General features: G+C 45.2%; 1 protein-coding gene across 1 annotated transcript in view; it reads left to right on the top strand.

Annotated features, from left to right (window-relative positions):
- Positions 1-1,508: 1,508 nt before the first annotated feature.
- The window catches only part of EPAS1 (endothelial PAS domain protein 1), a 307,265-nt gene continuing 293,424 nt past the window's right edge, over positions 1,509-15,349 (top strand). The window contains exon 1 of the mRNA XM_030195810.1: positions 1,509-1,935. Within this exon, the coding sequence (XP_030051670.1) occupies positions 1,910-1,935 (26 nt within the window). The 5' untranslated portion in view covers positions 1,509-1,909. The remainder of the gene's footprint in view (positions 1,936-15,349) is intronic.

Below are 15,349 nucleotides of genomic sequence, written 5' to 3' on the forward strand. Positions count from 1 at the left end.
CCCCTTAAAAAAATCTGAAATATTTTTTAACACCTGGTTAGCATATTAACATTTCGATTTACAGTACTACAGGGCCCCTGAATGTATCCCACATTACTTCAATTTTAGGTGTGTTAGGCACACATTAGTAAGAGGGTACTTAAATCTGTACCTGAGGCAAACTTCCCAAGATCAAAAGAAGCTACTCTGGGATTCCCTGGTTCTCAGTCCACTGCTGTAATCATTAGGAGTGAAAGCTGTAAGAGCTTGGCTAGGTGGTAAAGGTGTAGCGAAGAGCGACTAAAATGATAGCGGGGATGGGACAACTTCCCTATGAAGAAAGACTAAGGAGGCTAGGGCTTTTCAGCTTGGAGAAGAGACGGCTGAGGGGAGACATGATAGAGGTATATAAAATAATGAGTGGAGTGGAACAGGTGGATGTGAAGCGTCTGTTCACGCTTTCCAAAAATACTAGGACTAGGGGGCATGCAATGAAACTACAGTTTAGTAAATTTAAAACAAATCGGAGAAAATGTTTCTTCACCCAACGCATAATTAAACTCTGGAATTCGTTGCCAGAGAACGTGGTGAAGTCGGTTAGCTTAGCAGAGTTTAAAAAGGGGTTAGACGGTTTACTAAAGGACAAGTCCATAAACCACTACTAAATGGACTTGGGAAAAATCCACAATTCCAGGAACAACATGTATAGAATGTTTGTACCTTTGGGAAGCTCGCCAGGTGCCCTTGGCCTGGATTGGCCGCTGTCGTGGACAGGGTGCTGGGCTCGATGAACGGTCTTTTCCCAGTGTGGCATTACTTATGTACTTTCATTATTAAGGTCCGATCAAGCAACCGCAATGGGCGCACAAGAGATTTGCTTTAAACCTGATCAATGAATAACCGCGTCTCCTTTTCTAGCAAGGCCGGACTATCAAAAAGATAACATTTGAAAAATTCATTTGATTGCATCGTCACAATAAATCATCCGTCAACAGTAGTAAACATTTAGCTGCACCTGCACCTATGGTTCTGGAGTAGTAACACGCTGTTTTCTTTGTATGAAAGGAACATTACTAGGAGTGAAAATACCGTAAAAAAAAAGTTTTGTTATTAAGGGAGAACAAGCAAACCACATGAGGTGTCTGGTTATGTAGTACAGCCCTACAGAGTGGAAACTGCATGGGAGTAAAGTAACAACTTCCAGTTGTGCATTTACTTATTACAAACTTTTTTTTTTTTTACTCTCATGTAGAGGAAGATACACCTACTCCACGATCCGCCCGGGATCCCCGAGGTCCAGCCCGGTTCGCCAGCCTATCCGCATCAACCTTTGCCTCCCAGCCTATGGCTGCCCTGCCGCCGGTCGCGCCCCCCTTCGGACACGCCCCCTTCGGGTACGCCCCAGCGCGAGCTGTCAACTCTACTGACCTGACAAACAAGGCTGGAGAGCGAGGGGGCGGGGCCGGTGCGAGGGCAGGCCCGCGATTGGTGCACGGCGCTGTCCGGCAGCTCCAGCTGGAGCGCGTGCGGGAACCTGACCGCCCAGACCAGAGAGGCAGCGGCGACCACAGCAGCAGCAACAGCAGCGGCGGCGGCGGCGACAGCGGTCCCGTTTGCAGCGCTCCCGGTCCTCCTGTGCGCTGAGCGGCCGTACAATCCTCAGCAGTGCTCTGAGACTGTATGGTCGCTCGGCTCCCCCTGGGTCCCGGAGCTAGCGATCGCCTCCCGTCCTCTCCCCCAAGGACTTTCCTCTGGAGGATTTCTAGGTTTTGTCCGCGCTTCCAGTCACTTCGTTTCTTGTTTTTTGATCGCCTTTTTCCCTGCGTCGTGCACCGCTTTCGAACTATTTACACACCTACAGCCTGCAGGAAGAAGGAGCTGCTGCCCGATCGTTGGCGTCGGTCGCCGGTTAACCTTGGTGCGCTTCGACATGACAGCCGAGAAAGAGAAGAAAAGGTAAGAGGAAGCCCGAGTGGCGGGGGGCAGGAGACGAAGTGCTGCCGCCCCCCCAGTGGATTTGTCTGCTGTCGGTGATCTGAACGACGGTGCCCGGCCCTGAAAGTTTGGCAGCGGCGCTGCTGGAAAGTTGCGCAAAGTTTTTTTGCAGCTGTCTGTGCATCAGGGGTCGTTTTTCACACCTACACTTGCTGTGTTAGCTATGGGGGTGGGGGGGGGATTAGGGGGTCTTTTGGCGATGCAAAGGAGAGGAGGCTAGTTTATAAATGCGGGGGTGGGAAGGTTACAGCTTATGGAGCCTCTGGGAGCATCCGTAAGGGGGTGTGCCCGCATCCTACGGCTGAAGGGGACGAGGTCTGCTGTTGCGAGATGGCGTGAGACGCGCTGCTTGTCATCGGGAGCTGCCATCACGGAGCCCGAGCCAGGGCCGAGAGGTGGCAGTGCCCCGCGTCTCAGGATAAAGGTTCCCGAGTGCCAGTGCCTGGGGGGGGGTTACCCGCTGCACCCCTCTGTCTCCTACCTTGAGCTCCGTGCAGCAGGCGGTACCGCTCGCCTGGCATGGGGATCTTTCTCTGCTGTCTGATTACGACGTGCCTGCCCCGAAGAGCTTATGCTCTCCCCGAGCACGACTTGCAGCACAGCTCGCGCAGTATTGTTGGCTAGGTGAAGTCAAGCCGGGCTTCCAAGTTTTTGCTCCTGTGTTCGTATACACGTCTGTTTGGCGCTGCTCCTGCGAACGATATTCGTGTATTCGGGCTTCTCTGTATTCCAAAATTTCAAAGGCTTGTTTTCTTTTAATCTTTGTTTTAAGAGTTGCGTCACACGGAAGTTGCCTGTAAACAAAGTTGATGTAACTTCTACTTTAGAAACATTGATGACAACATTTTAAGAACAGTGACCAATACATTTAGAATAATCCAAAGTTTAAAAAGTGATTTTTAAAATAGAATTTCTGCTGATATTTAGGCGGATTTACAGAGCCTTACTCAGATAATTGTGATTCACGTGGACCAAGCTGTCTTTGTATATAAGTGTCAAGTGGGGGTCTCAAATCATCAGCATCCTGTCTCCTACAGTAAAAAGCGCATTCCAGTAATAAGAAGTGGAGAATCCAAAATCTGGCTAACAATTGTTAATGGGCCCATCTTCCAGAAACTAGCCCCAACTTTTTGATAAACTCATGCATATATACCAGTAGGGATTAACTACATTTTCTAGCCCTACATATTCACAGTTTATTCGTGCATTGACTGAACGAATACTTCTCTGATACCCTGCCAATCTGCTGATAGTTTCATGGAGTATTATTGCAAAGAGTAAATAACTGTTCCCTATTAAAAGATTGTTTTATCCTCAGCCTCTCTGCTTTTTACTCAGTTTTTTTTCCTGTGACATGGAATAATGTAACATAATGTACCCAGAGAATTAGAATATGGTGATTGTTGACAATAGTGTTTTGTTTTAATAGATGAAGGAACAAGTGGGGAAATCATGTGGAACATAGGTTATGCAAATTTTTCCACCCCTCCCCCGCCCACTATATGTGTTTTGATGAATCTGGTCTGGTCCCACCACTAGGCAAGGTTAGGCAATCGCCTAGGGCAGCAGCTTCTTGGGGGGGGGGGGCGGCGGGCAGAAAGCAGCTGCAATCAATGCAAAACACTAGGTCTGGCAGCCACACAAATGCAAAAAAAACCATCCACATATACTTTAACCTGCATTTCTGTAGGCTGCTTGTGCGATGATCATAATTATTGAGTTTAATTTTGCAAAATCTTGGGGTCGGGGACCTGCAGGCTAGGGGGGGGGGGTCTGAAATGTTATTAGGGGGTGTAAAGCTGAAGGTTTGCCTGGCCGTCCACCACCCTTGGCTGGGCAAGTGAATTTAGGTCTGAGATGCCCGTGCGTTGTTGAGTCGGCGGGGCATGTGTGATATGTGTGTGATGTGGGTAGGTTGTGGTTGCATGTTTTAGTTTTAGTGCTGCCCTTTGTATAGCAACAGTGTAATGTTATTGACCATTGGTTTGTGGGATGGTGCAGCAGTTGCGGGGGATTTCTTGTGAAAGATTGGGTAAGTTTGAGGCGTAATGGAGCAGTTGTGGAATGCTCTCGGAGATGGAGCAGTTTGGATTTGGGTGTGAGGACAGTTTGCAGGGTGAAGGGGCAGTTGTGGAGAGTAGATTTTGGTAGTTGCAGGAGGAAGTTTTTTTGGGGGGGGGGGAGGAACAGTTCGGTTTTGTGTGTGAGGGCAGTTTGCGGGGTGGTAGAGCATTTGAAGGGAAATGCATTTTTTTGAGCGTTCAAAACTTGAAATGCTTTGTAGAGATGTTTTTAAAGATGATTGTGGAAGGCAGTGGCAAACCACCCCGCTAATAATCTGCCAAGAAACTGTCACACTAGTGGTGACCCCCATAAGTCGTTCACATCTTGGTACTTGCGTAAAGGGGAGCATCTTTACCTTTAGCTTTATTTTACTATTGATACTATATATAATACTTATAATATTATAATGTAATCTAGCCAATTGTAGGCTCCTTTTACAAAGCAGTGCTACCGATTCACGTGTGCTGAATGAATGAACGTACATTCCTCAACCTCCATTACCCCAACTGCAAAGGATTAAAATATAAGTCCACCTAAGCAACCAGCTTCTCCTACATTTGCACACAGCTATGGAATGCGCTCCCGAAGACCATAAAGACAACGCAAGATCTAACCATCTTTCGTAAACTACTGAAAACAGACCTATTCAAAAAAGCATACAACAAACAATCGTCCTAACCTCTAAACAACAATAACAACAATGAAGAATAAGACCGAAACGACATAGCCACTGCCCAACACTATTACTCTCACCATAATACCGTCACCTGAGCAACTACATAAAGCCGACACCTACACAAGACCACAATGTATTCCTCTACCACATATAGACGCACTTGATTGTAAAACCACGTGTTAACAAGTACGCAAGCACACAATGCATTCTTCTACCATGTATGTACGCACTTGATTGCAAAATCATGTGCATATCTGAAGTCCAGAAATGGCAATCGCCATAACGGCAAATGTAAGCCACATTGAGCCTGCAAATAGGTGGGAAAATGTGGGATACAAATGCTACAAATAAGTAAAATAAATAAATGGGAAGAAGCTCATGGGAACGGAATGAACTTCTTTGCGTAGGAAGCCGCTAATTGGTAACCCCAGTTTGTAAAAAGGAGCCCTGAGTATGCAGTGTAATGGTTTGTACTAAAATCTGCTGATGCAGTAAGAAATGAAGAGTTGATTTTTTTTTTTTAATAAACTTTAAATTAGTTTTAAAAACCTTACAAGCATACGGTAAGTCAGATCTTAAATGTCTGCACAGGTTAATTACTGTTTCCTTAAAATCGTGTGAAATATTTATTGAAAAAGATGGTTAGGTAAGCAATGGCGTGGAGGAGAATGGCCTAGTGGTTAGGGTGGTGGACTTTGGTCCTGGGGAACTGAGTTCAATTCCCACTTCAGGCACAGGCAGCTCCTTGTGACTCTGGGCAAGTCACTTAACCCTCCATTGCCCCATGTAAGCCGCATTGAGCCTGCCATGAGTGGGAAAGCGCAGGGTAGAAATGTAACAAAAATAAAATAGATACTATTGGACAATCTACATGGAATGTTGCTACTATTGGACATTCTACATGGAATGTTGCTATTCCACTAGCAACATTCCATGTAGAAGGCTGCGCAGGCTTCTGTTTCTGTGAGTCTGACGTCCTGCACGTACGTGCAGGACGTCAGACTCACAGAAGCAGAAGCCTGCGCGGCTACATTGGTGATCTGCAAGGGCCGACTTCTACATGGAAAAATGAACAGATCTAATTGCAGTGATCAAACAAACTATATTAATCCATAATCAGAAAACAAAACCATGACTTACCTTCACATATATTTCAGTGTATTCAGTTTTACACATCTGCCAGTAAAAATTAAGACCTACGGGAATTGGAGTATTGCAGATAGCATGAAACAGCAATTTGAAAGCATTCACTTGAACAAAACTTATGAACAGCACTTTCCGTGTGTGAAGTTTTAGAAGCAAGTAGTCGCATATGGTTACGTTTTCGCCTCCTGCTGCAAAAACTGCATAAAATTCAAGCCGTCAGTTCCTGAGGGCAGTATCTAAACTTGCTGATGGTAAGGTCAGAGTCTCCCAGTCTTATTTCAGTCTGACATTTTTTTGTGTGTTACGCTAGATCACATGTTTTGAAGTATATATATTTCCACCATTCATGATGTATTGTAAGCCACATTGAGCCTGCAAAAAGGTGGGAGAATGTGGGGTACAAATGCAATAAATAATAATAAATAAATAAATAAATAAAAAAGCTGTCCCACCTTATAATTGGTTTTGCCAATGAGTGTCACAGTTTCCAAAAGAAAAAAAGTTTCATATGCTAGTGATAACTAGCAGGTGTTTTATGCCAGTCCTTCAGCGGGGCAAGGGTTTAATTCAGGAGGTAGCTACTGTGGACCTGAATTGCTTATTCTTTTGTTTCTCCACTATACACAAGTTGTAAAGTATTATATTCACTACAAAATGCAGATCGAAGGAGGATTTTTACAAGGGATATTAAGAGAGGAGAGATGGGCAAAGAGTGAAAAAAAGTTGTTCACTAATGCCCGGATTCTATAGATGGCACACAAAACTGTGGTCACGAATTTGGGTGTATAACCAACCAATTAGTGTCAGTAATTAGCTGCTAATAATTATTGGTGCTAATTGTCAATAATTAGAGTTTATATGCACATCTTGCTAGGTGTTATTCTATAAAGATGTGCTCGTGAATTCTTGTGCACGGATCTGAAAAGGGGGCGTGGCCATGGGAGGGTGATGGGCGGATCATGGGCATTCCAAGAATTTGTGCGCACTGTTACAGAATACACGTGATCCGTGCCTAACCTAGGCACAGGGGACTTACACCAGGTTTCAGTTGATACAAATCTTCGTGCCCAAAAGTTAGGCGTGGATTCCAGCACTAGGCCCTATTCGATAAACAGCCCTATTCGATAACCACTAGGGCGACGAAAATGATAGTGGGGATGGGACGACTTTCCTATGAAGAGAGGCTGAGAAGGCTAGGGCTTTTCAGCTTGGAGAAGAGACGGCTGAGGGGAGATATGATAGAAGTGTATAAAATAATGAGTGGAATGGATCGGGTGGATGTGAAGCGACTGTTCACGCTATCCAAAAATACTAGGACTAGAGGGCATGAGTTGAAGCTACAGTGTGGTAAATTTAAAACGAATCGGAGAAAATTTTTCTTCACCCAACGTGTAATTAGACTCTGGAATTCGTTGCCGGAGAACGTGGTACGGGCGGTTAGCTTGACGGAGTTTAAAAAGGGGTTAGATAGATTCCTAAAGGACAAGTCCATAGACCGCTATTAAATGGACTTGGAAAAATTCCGCATTTTTAGGTATAACTTGTCTGGAATGTTTTTACGTTTGGGGAGCGTGCCAGGTGCCCTTGACCTGGATTGGCCACTGTCGGTGACAGGATGCTGGGCTAGATGGACCTTTGGTCTTTCCCAGTATGGCACTACTTATGTACTTATGTACATTGCTTACCTAACCATCTTTTTCAATAAATATTTCACACGATTTTAAGGAAACAGTAATTAACCTGTGCAGACATTTAAGATCTGACTTACCGTATGCTTGTAGTGGTTAGGGTGGTGGACTTTGGTCCTGGGGAACTGAGTTCAATTCCCACTTCAGGCACAGGCAGCTCCTTGTGACTCTGGGCAAGTCACTTAACCCTCCATTGCCCCATGTAAGCCGCATTGAGCCTGCCATGAGTGGGAAAGCGCAGGGTAGAAATGTAACAAAAATAAAATAGATACTATTGGACAATCTACATGGAATGTTGCTACTATTGGACATTCTACATGGAATGTTGCTATTCCACTAGCAACATTCCATGTAGAAGGCTGCGCAGGCTTCTGTTTCTGTGAGTCTGACGTCCTGCACGTATGTGCGGCTACATTGGTGATCTGCAAGGGCCGACTTCTACATGGAAAAATGAACAGATCTAATTGCAGTGATCAAACAAACTATATTAATCCATAATCAGAAAACAAAACCATGACTTACCTTCACATATATTTCAGTGTATTCAGTTTACACATCTGCCAGTAAAAATTAAGACCTACGGGAATTGGAGTATTGCAGATAGCATGAAACAGCAATTTGAAAGCATTCACTTGAACAAAACTTATGAACAGCACTTTCCGTGTGTGAAGTTTTAGAAGCAAGTAGTCGCATATGGTTACGTTTTCGCCTCCTGCTGCAAAAACTGCATAAAATTCAAGCCGTCAGTTCCTGAGGGCAGTATCTAAACTTGCTGATGGTAAGGTCAGAGTCTCCCAGTCTTATTTCAGTCTGACATTTTTTTGTGTGTTACGCTAGATCACATGTTTTGAAGTATATATATTTCCACCATTCATAATGTATTGTAAGCCACATTGAGCCTGCAAAAAGTTGAGAGAATGTGGGGTACAAATGCAATAAATAATAATAAATAAATAAATAAATAAAAAAGCTGTCCCACCTTATAATTGGTTTTGCCAATGAGTGTCACAGTTTCCAAAAGAAAAAAAGTTTCATATGCTAGTGATAACTAGCAGGTGTTTTATGCCAGTCCTTCAGCGGGGCAAGGGTTTAATTCAGGAGGTAGCTACTGTGGACCTGAATTGCTTATTCTTTTGTTTCTCCACTATACACAAGTTGTAAAGTATTATATTCACTACAAAATGCAGATCGAAGGAGGATTTTTACAAGGGATATTAAGAGAGGAGAGATGGGCAAAGAGTGAAAAAAAGTTGTTCACTAATGCCCGGATTCTATAGATGGCACACAAAACTGTGGTCACGAATTTGGGTGTATAACCAACCAATTAGTGTCAGTAATTAGCTGCTAATAATTATTGGTGCTAATTGTCAATAATTAGAGTTTATATGCACATCTTGCTAGGTGTTATTCTATAAAGATGTGCTCGTGAATTCTTGTGCACGGATCTGAAAAGGGGGTGTGGCCATGGGAGGGTGATGGGCGGATCATGGGCATTCCAAGAATTTGTGCGCACTGTTACAGAATACACGTGATCCGTGCCTAACCTAGGCACAGGGGACTTACACCAGGTTTCAGTTGATACAAATCTTCGTGCCCAAAAGTTAGGCGTGGATTCCAGCACTAGGCCCTATTCGATAAACAGCATCCGACTCGGAGTGCCATTTATAGAATAGCGCTTGCAGTGGGCCAGAGACGTAAATGAAGCAAATGCTTCTGCAAGGTCCCAACTCTAAAAGCAAAGCATCTCCAAAGTACATGTTTATTATTTAGCGGAGCATAAGAAGGTCATTATTTGGCATGTAATAGAGCCTTCTATGGGATACCGACCTGTCTTGACTCTTTAAAAAGAAACTATGGAAATACACTCGCTTTTGGGCCAGTGGCGTAGCTACGTGGGCCCACGGGGGCCTGGGCCCCTGTAGATTTGGCCCCGGACCCCCTGCTGACGACCCTCTTGACCCCCCTCCCGCCACCAACCTGCTGTTGCCTACCTTTGCTGGCGGGGGACCCCAACCCCCGCCAGCCGAGGTCCTCTTCTTCCAGCGCAAGGCTTCGTTCTGTTTCTGAGTCTGACGTCCTGCACGTTGTACATGCAGGATGTCAGACTCAGAAACAGAACGAAGGAAGAAGAGGACCTCGGCTGGCGGGAGTTGGGGGTCCCCCGCCAGCAAAGGTAGGCAACAGCAGGTTGGTGGTGGGAGGGGGGGTTGAAAGGGTCGGGGGGGGGGGGTCAAAGTTGTTGTTGATGGCGGCGGTGGGCAATGGCAGGGAGGGTCGGTGCACCAGGGGGCTAAAAGGTGCTCCCTCACCTCGGGCTCTGGACTCCCCTCCCGCCGAAGTCTGGCTATGCCCCTGTTTTGGGCACTTCTCGTTCATTCTCCTCTATTCCTCTTAGAAATGTGGAGAGTATGGAGGCTTTAGACCTCTTTAGCTCTAAATTAAATTACATTTATTACGTGGACTCCCTGACTATTTCTTCAGCATTTATAGTACTCATTACTTTTTGGATTTAGTGGATTGAGATGGGGCTCTCCTCCCTTTATTTTCGTGCTTATGTGAAGAATCATTTTGGCTCTGCCTAGTTAATTTTTCTCCCCTTGTTGTTGGTTACTTCACTAAGGTTGAACTTCTTGTTGGACATTTCAGCCTAGTTTTGTACTATTGTACCTTTACAATGCTGTTTTAGTGATGTACAGTACAGTTTCAATTATCCGACGTAAAAGGGACCGACCCATTGTCGGATAAGTGAAAAGTCGGATAATAGAGAAAGCGCTGCATAAACCCCTCCAACAGTACTGTTCCCTATTTTCAAAAATTGTTCTAAAACTGAGATTTTTGATGGAAATAAACACGATGATGTCATCACGGGGGTCTGTCGGATACAACGGATGGTCAGATAGGCGAAGGTTAGATAATCAAGACTGTACTGTATTTATAGTCTGCTGTATTGGTTGTGTCACCTTTATACTAACGAAAAGAACTTGAAAAAGAAAAGAGGGCACTTTTTTTTTTTTATGTAGCCCAAACGAGGTTTTCTGCTTTTGCATCCATTTTCTTGAAAGACTTTTTTTTTCTTTTATAAATTTATCGATTCCAAAAGGAAATTCCATCTCCTTCTGGCATGCAGTCCTTGTACTTTAAGCGCAAGGTAACAAATTTTTTTTTTTACATTTGTACACTGCGCTTTCCCACTCATAGCAGGCTCAATGCGGCTTACATGGGGCAATGGAGGGTTAAGTGACTTGCCCAGAGTCACAAGGAGCTGCCTGTGCCTGAAGTGGGAATTGAACTCAGTTCCTCAGTTCTCCAGGACCAAAGTCCACCACCCTAACCACTAGGCCACTCCTCCACTGTTGCTACTATTGGAGATTCTACATTGTTGCTATTCCAACATTCCATGTAGAAGATCACCAATGTGGCCGCGCAGGCTTCTGCTTGTCTGACGTCCTGCACGTCAGACTCACAGAAACAGAAGCCTGCGCAGACTTCTACATGGAATGTTGCTAGTGGAATAGCAACATTCCATGTAGAATGTCCAATAGTAGCAACGTTCCATGTAGAATCTCCAATAGTATCTATGTTATTTTTGTTACATTTGTCCCCTGCGCTTTCCCACTCATGGCAGGCTCAATGCGGCTTACATGGGGCAATGGAGGGTTAAGTGACTTGCCCAGAGTCACAAGGAGCTGCCTGTGCCTGAAGTGGGAATCGAACTCAGTTCCTCAGGACCAAAGTCCACCACCCTAACCACTAGGCCACTCCTCCACGTTAATATATTTTCTTTTTGATTCAATTCAAAACTTGCTTCTGTAACATTAAAATATTGCAGTGGACATTGCGAGCTAAAAAGATAAGGAAAGATGTTTTGACTAGGTACTACCGTGAGTGATTAATTGCCAGTCAAGTCATTGCATTACAATAATTTGTACACAGATGGGCTATCCAGCAAGCATTTCTCAGTGAGTCACGAGTAGATGGCTTCCTTTCCAATGCAGTTTTGGTGGGAAATGTTCCTGCTGATTGCGGAACCTGTTTTCAGAGTCTCATCTTACAAGCTAGAACTCCTCATGAGTCTCGACTTTCATCATAGCATGAGCCAGTCTTCTTCATTCTCTTGCCATGTTTTGTAGGGAAATCATCTTTATTGAAAATTTTTTGGCTGTTCTATAAATGTACCTAACAATAGAATATGACTTAAACAAAATCCCCTTTCCTCTTCCCTGCTGTCCTCCATCTATATTTCTCTGTTTTATGTACTAACTAGGAAAAAAGGCCCGTTTCTGACACAAATGAAATGGGCGCTAGCAAGGTTGTCCTCGGTGTGTGTGTGAGAGTGAGTGTGTGATACAGAAAGAGTGAATGTGTGAGTGTGTGTGACAGAGAGAGTGAGACTGTGTGCGAGAGTGTGTATGAGAATGAGAGTGTGTGCCAGGGGCCCCCTCCCACCCAGTTTCAGGGTCCGCCTGCGCCCCCTCCCTCCCAGTTTCAGGGTCCGGACCCCCTCCAAGTTCCAGGGTCCGCTCTCCCTCCCTCCCACCCAGTTCCAGGGTCTTTTCCCCCCTCCTCCTCCCTCCCAGTTTCTGGGTCTCTCCCCTTCCCTCCCAGTTTCAGGGCCACCCCCCCTCCCTCCATCCATCCCAGTTTCTGGGTGCGCCTGGCCCCCCTCCAAGTTCCAGGGTCCGGCCGCCCACTCTCCAAGTTGTAGGGGCCGCCCACCCTCCCACCCAGTTCCAGGATTGTTGGACCCCCTCTCTCCCTCCCTCCCAGTTCCAGGGTACTTGCCCCCTCTCTTTCCCTCCTCTCCCCTCCCCTCCAGCCACCCACCTGCAACGTTGTGAAGCTGACTCCGGGGCTTCCTTGAAGTGAAGGGTTCGTAATTTTCGTCAGGTTCGTCGCTCTTTAACCATCTCTGTCGGCCCTGCCCTCGCGCCTCTGACAGGTCCGCCGCCTTCGACGTCGAAACGTGATGACGTCGAGGACGTCAAAACGCGATGACGTCGAGGGCAGTGGACCTATCAGAGGTGCGAGGGCGGAGCCGAGCGAGATGGTGACAGAGCGACGAACCTAACGATCCTTACGAACCCTTCACTTGAAGCCACGGAGTCAGCTTCAGAACGTTGAAGGTGCCTTTTATTATAGTAGAGATATCCTTGCTATACGTTAGGTTTTCAAATCTCAGTCTTGATGACAAAGAGTCCAGAAAGGGGATCCATAGTTTTATTTATTTGGATTTTGCTCACACCTTTTCAGTAGTAGCTCAAGGTGAGTTACATTCAGGTACTCTGGATATTTCTCTATCCCAGGAGGGCTCACAATCTAAGTTTGTACCTGAGGCAATGGAAGGTTAAGTGACTTGCCCAAGATCACAAGGAGCAGCAGTGGTGTTTGAACCTGCCACCTCTGGATTGCAAGTGCTCTAACCACTAGGCCACTCCTCCATTATAGCAGCATTCCATGTAGAATCTCAGATGATAATAACATTCCATATAGAATCTCAAATAGTAGCAACAGAATCTCAAATAATTTATTTGGATTTTGCTCACATCTTTTTCAGTAGTAGCTTAAGGTGAGTTACATTCAGGTACTCTGGGTATTTCTTTGTCCCTGGAGGGCTCACAATCTAAGCTGATACCTGAGGCAATAGAGGATTAAGGGGGTCGTTTACTAAAGCTTAGCTGCAGATATCTCTAGCTAAGCTTTAGTAGAAGACTCCCTAAGTGACTTGCCCAATATCACAAGGAGCAGCAGTGGGATTCAAACCAGACACCTCTAGATGTCAAGCCCACTGCTCTAACCACCAGGCCACTCCGCCACTAAATGTTTTAACCTTCTTCTCTCCACCCCTTTGAACCAATAGTTTCTCCATGCATAACAAATTATTCACTTGATTTACACTCTGCAGCAAGAGCTGTACTTTTTTGCGCTTTTCCTGTTGGTTCTCTGGTGATAGAGTTGAATTACGTACCTTTGAGATTGCACATTTTCAGGTCTTTTTCAAGACCACCTAATTTCTCAGATGCATTCCTTTTGACTACATTTCACAGAGAGTCCTGAGGCAGGCCTGTGGCCGAAACACGGATCTGTGTCGAGTCTGTATTAAAGGTTTTCTCGTTTTACCCTCCTGTCCCAGTCTCTGGAGTCATTGGTCTACTTCCCACTCCTGTTTTTTTTGTGTTTTTGATCTGTGGGATTTCGTTGTTCATCCACCTAGGGTGGATGAGGAGGGGGGAAGTTCATGTTGTATCCGTTATATCAAAATATAATGTTTGGTTATCAAGCAAACCTTCCTTACAAATAAGCAATTTTCATCCCATTTCAATTCCAAGCCATCTTCCACAATTTTCCACTCTTAGGCATGGGTTGACCCAAAACTTGGTTCAAAAGCCTTCACAGTTTGTCCCAAAACCTTTCAGTACTAGGGTATGTCCACCAATAATGAAAATATACCCTCTCCAGATGTCCACATGTATGACTATTTCTTGGCTGTGCCTTCCAAACCTTGACCGACCCATTTTGGATGCACATAGGGCTGGATTCAATAAACGATTCCTAAAATTAGGTGCTGGGATGATCTGCGTTAAGCTAATATTCTGTAAAGGGTGCTTTGCGTGGAGCGTCGTTTACAGAATACTAGTTTAGCGCGCATTTTCCCTGGGATTCTATATATTGCGCCTTAAGTTCTGTGCGTAAATCGAAGCGTATTCTATAATAATGCGTGTAACTTAATTGTTTAACTAGCTAATCAGCGCTGTTAATTGGATGTTAATAATTATCAGCACTAATTGGCATTAATTAAGATTTACGTGCACAACTCGCTAAGCATATTCTGTAACGTGTGCGTAAATTCTAAGTTGCATAGTTGAAAAGGGGGCATGACCAGAGGTGGGGCATGGGCGTTTCTAAAACCTATGTGCGTTGCTATAGAATACACGCACTCTGCTCCTAATTTAGGCGTCAGGGTTTACACCAAGTAAAACATGGTGTGAATGGCCACAACTACATTGGGTAGAGTGGAGAGGCACTTGACGTAATTCTATCTACCGCGCAGAAATTTAAGCCTATTCTATAAAATTTAGGCATTCTTTAAAGAATGCGCATAGGTGTATTTTTTTCTGCGTGGAATTTTCAGGCGCTTTATATAGAGTCTAGCCCTTTGCATCGTACTTTGCCTGCTAAAGGTTGGTGTAAATGCTGGCGCCCAATTGATGGTAGTTAGGCATGCAATTCCAGGTATTCTATACATTGCACCCAAATTCTGGGAATGCCCCTGACCCACCCATGCTCCTCCCATGGCCATATCCCCTTGGAGTTACGTGCTATAAATTTAGGCGTGCATGTTACAGAATAGGGTGGTGGGCAGATCTGCACGTGATTCCTAATTGCTACCAATTAGGGAGCCCGTGGTCTTAAGCTATAGACTAATGACGTCAGCCAAGCTAAGCTGTGCAGTTTTGGTAGCCTCTTCCTGATTGGGTAACTAGGTGATTTGTTTTGGGAGGGGGAGGGGGGGTTGTGTGTGTTTATTTTGTAGAGTTTTGGTGGGCTGGTCAGAATTGTGTGAGGAGGGTGGTTGCAGTGGGTATTTGGTTGGGTGGAGGGTAATTTTGGCCTGCTCGTCCGTCCCTGATTTTGCTTGGGGTTGGGTGTTTGGGAAATTTTTTTTTTTTTGGGTGGTTGGTCGCTGCTTGGGTGGCAGAATTTAGGGAAATAATTTGAAGTGAAATGGCATAAGGGCTACTGAAAGTTGTAGGAAGATATTGGGTGGCAGAGCCGTTGGGGGGGAGGCAGGGCTGGTGGTTGA

Source organism: Microcaecilia unicolor, chromosome 3 (genome assembly GCF_901765095.1).
Source record: "Microcaecilia unicolor chromosome 3, aMicUni1.1, whole genome shotgun sequence".
Lineage (NCBI taxonomy): Eukaryota > Metazoa > Chordata > Amphibia > Gymnophiona > Siphonopidae > Microcaecilia > Microcaecilia unicolor.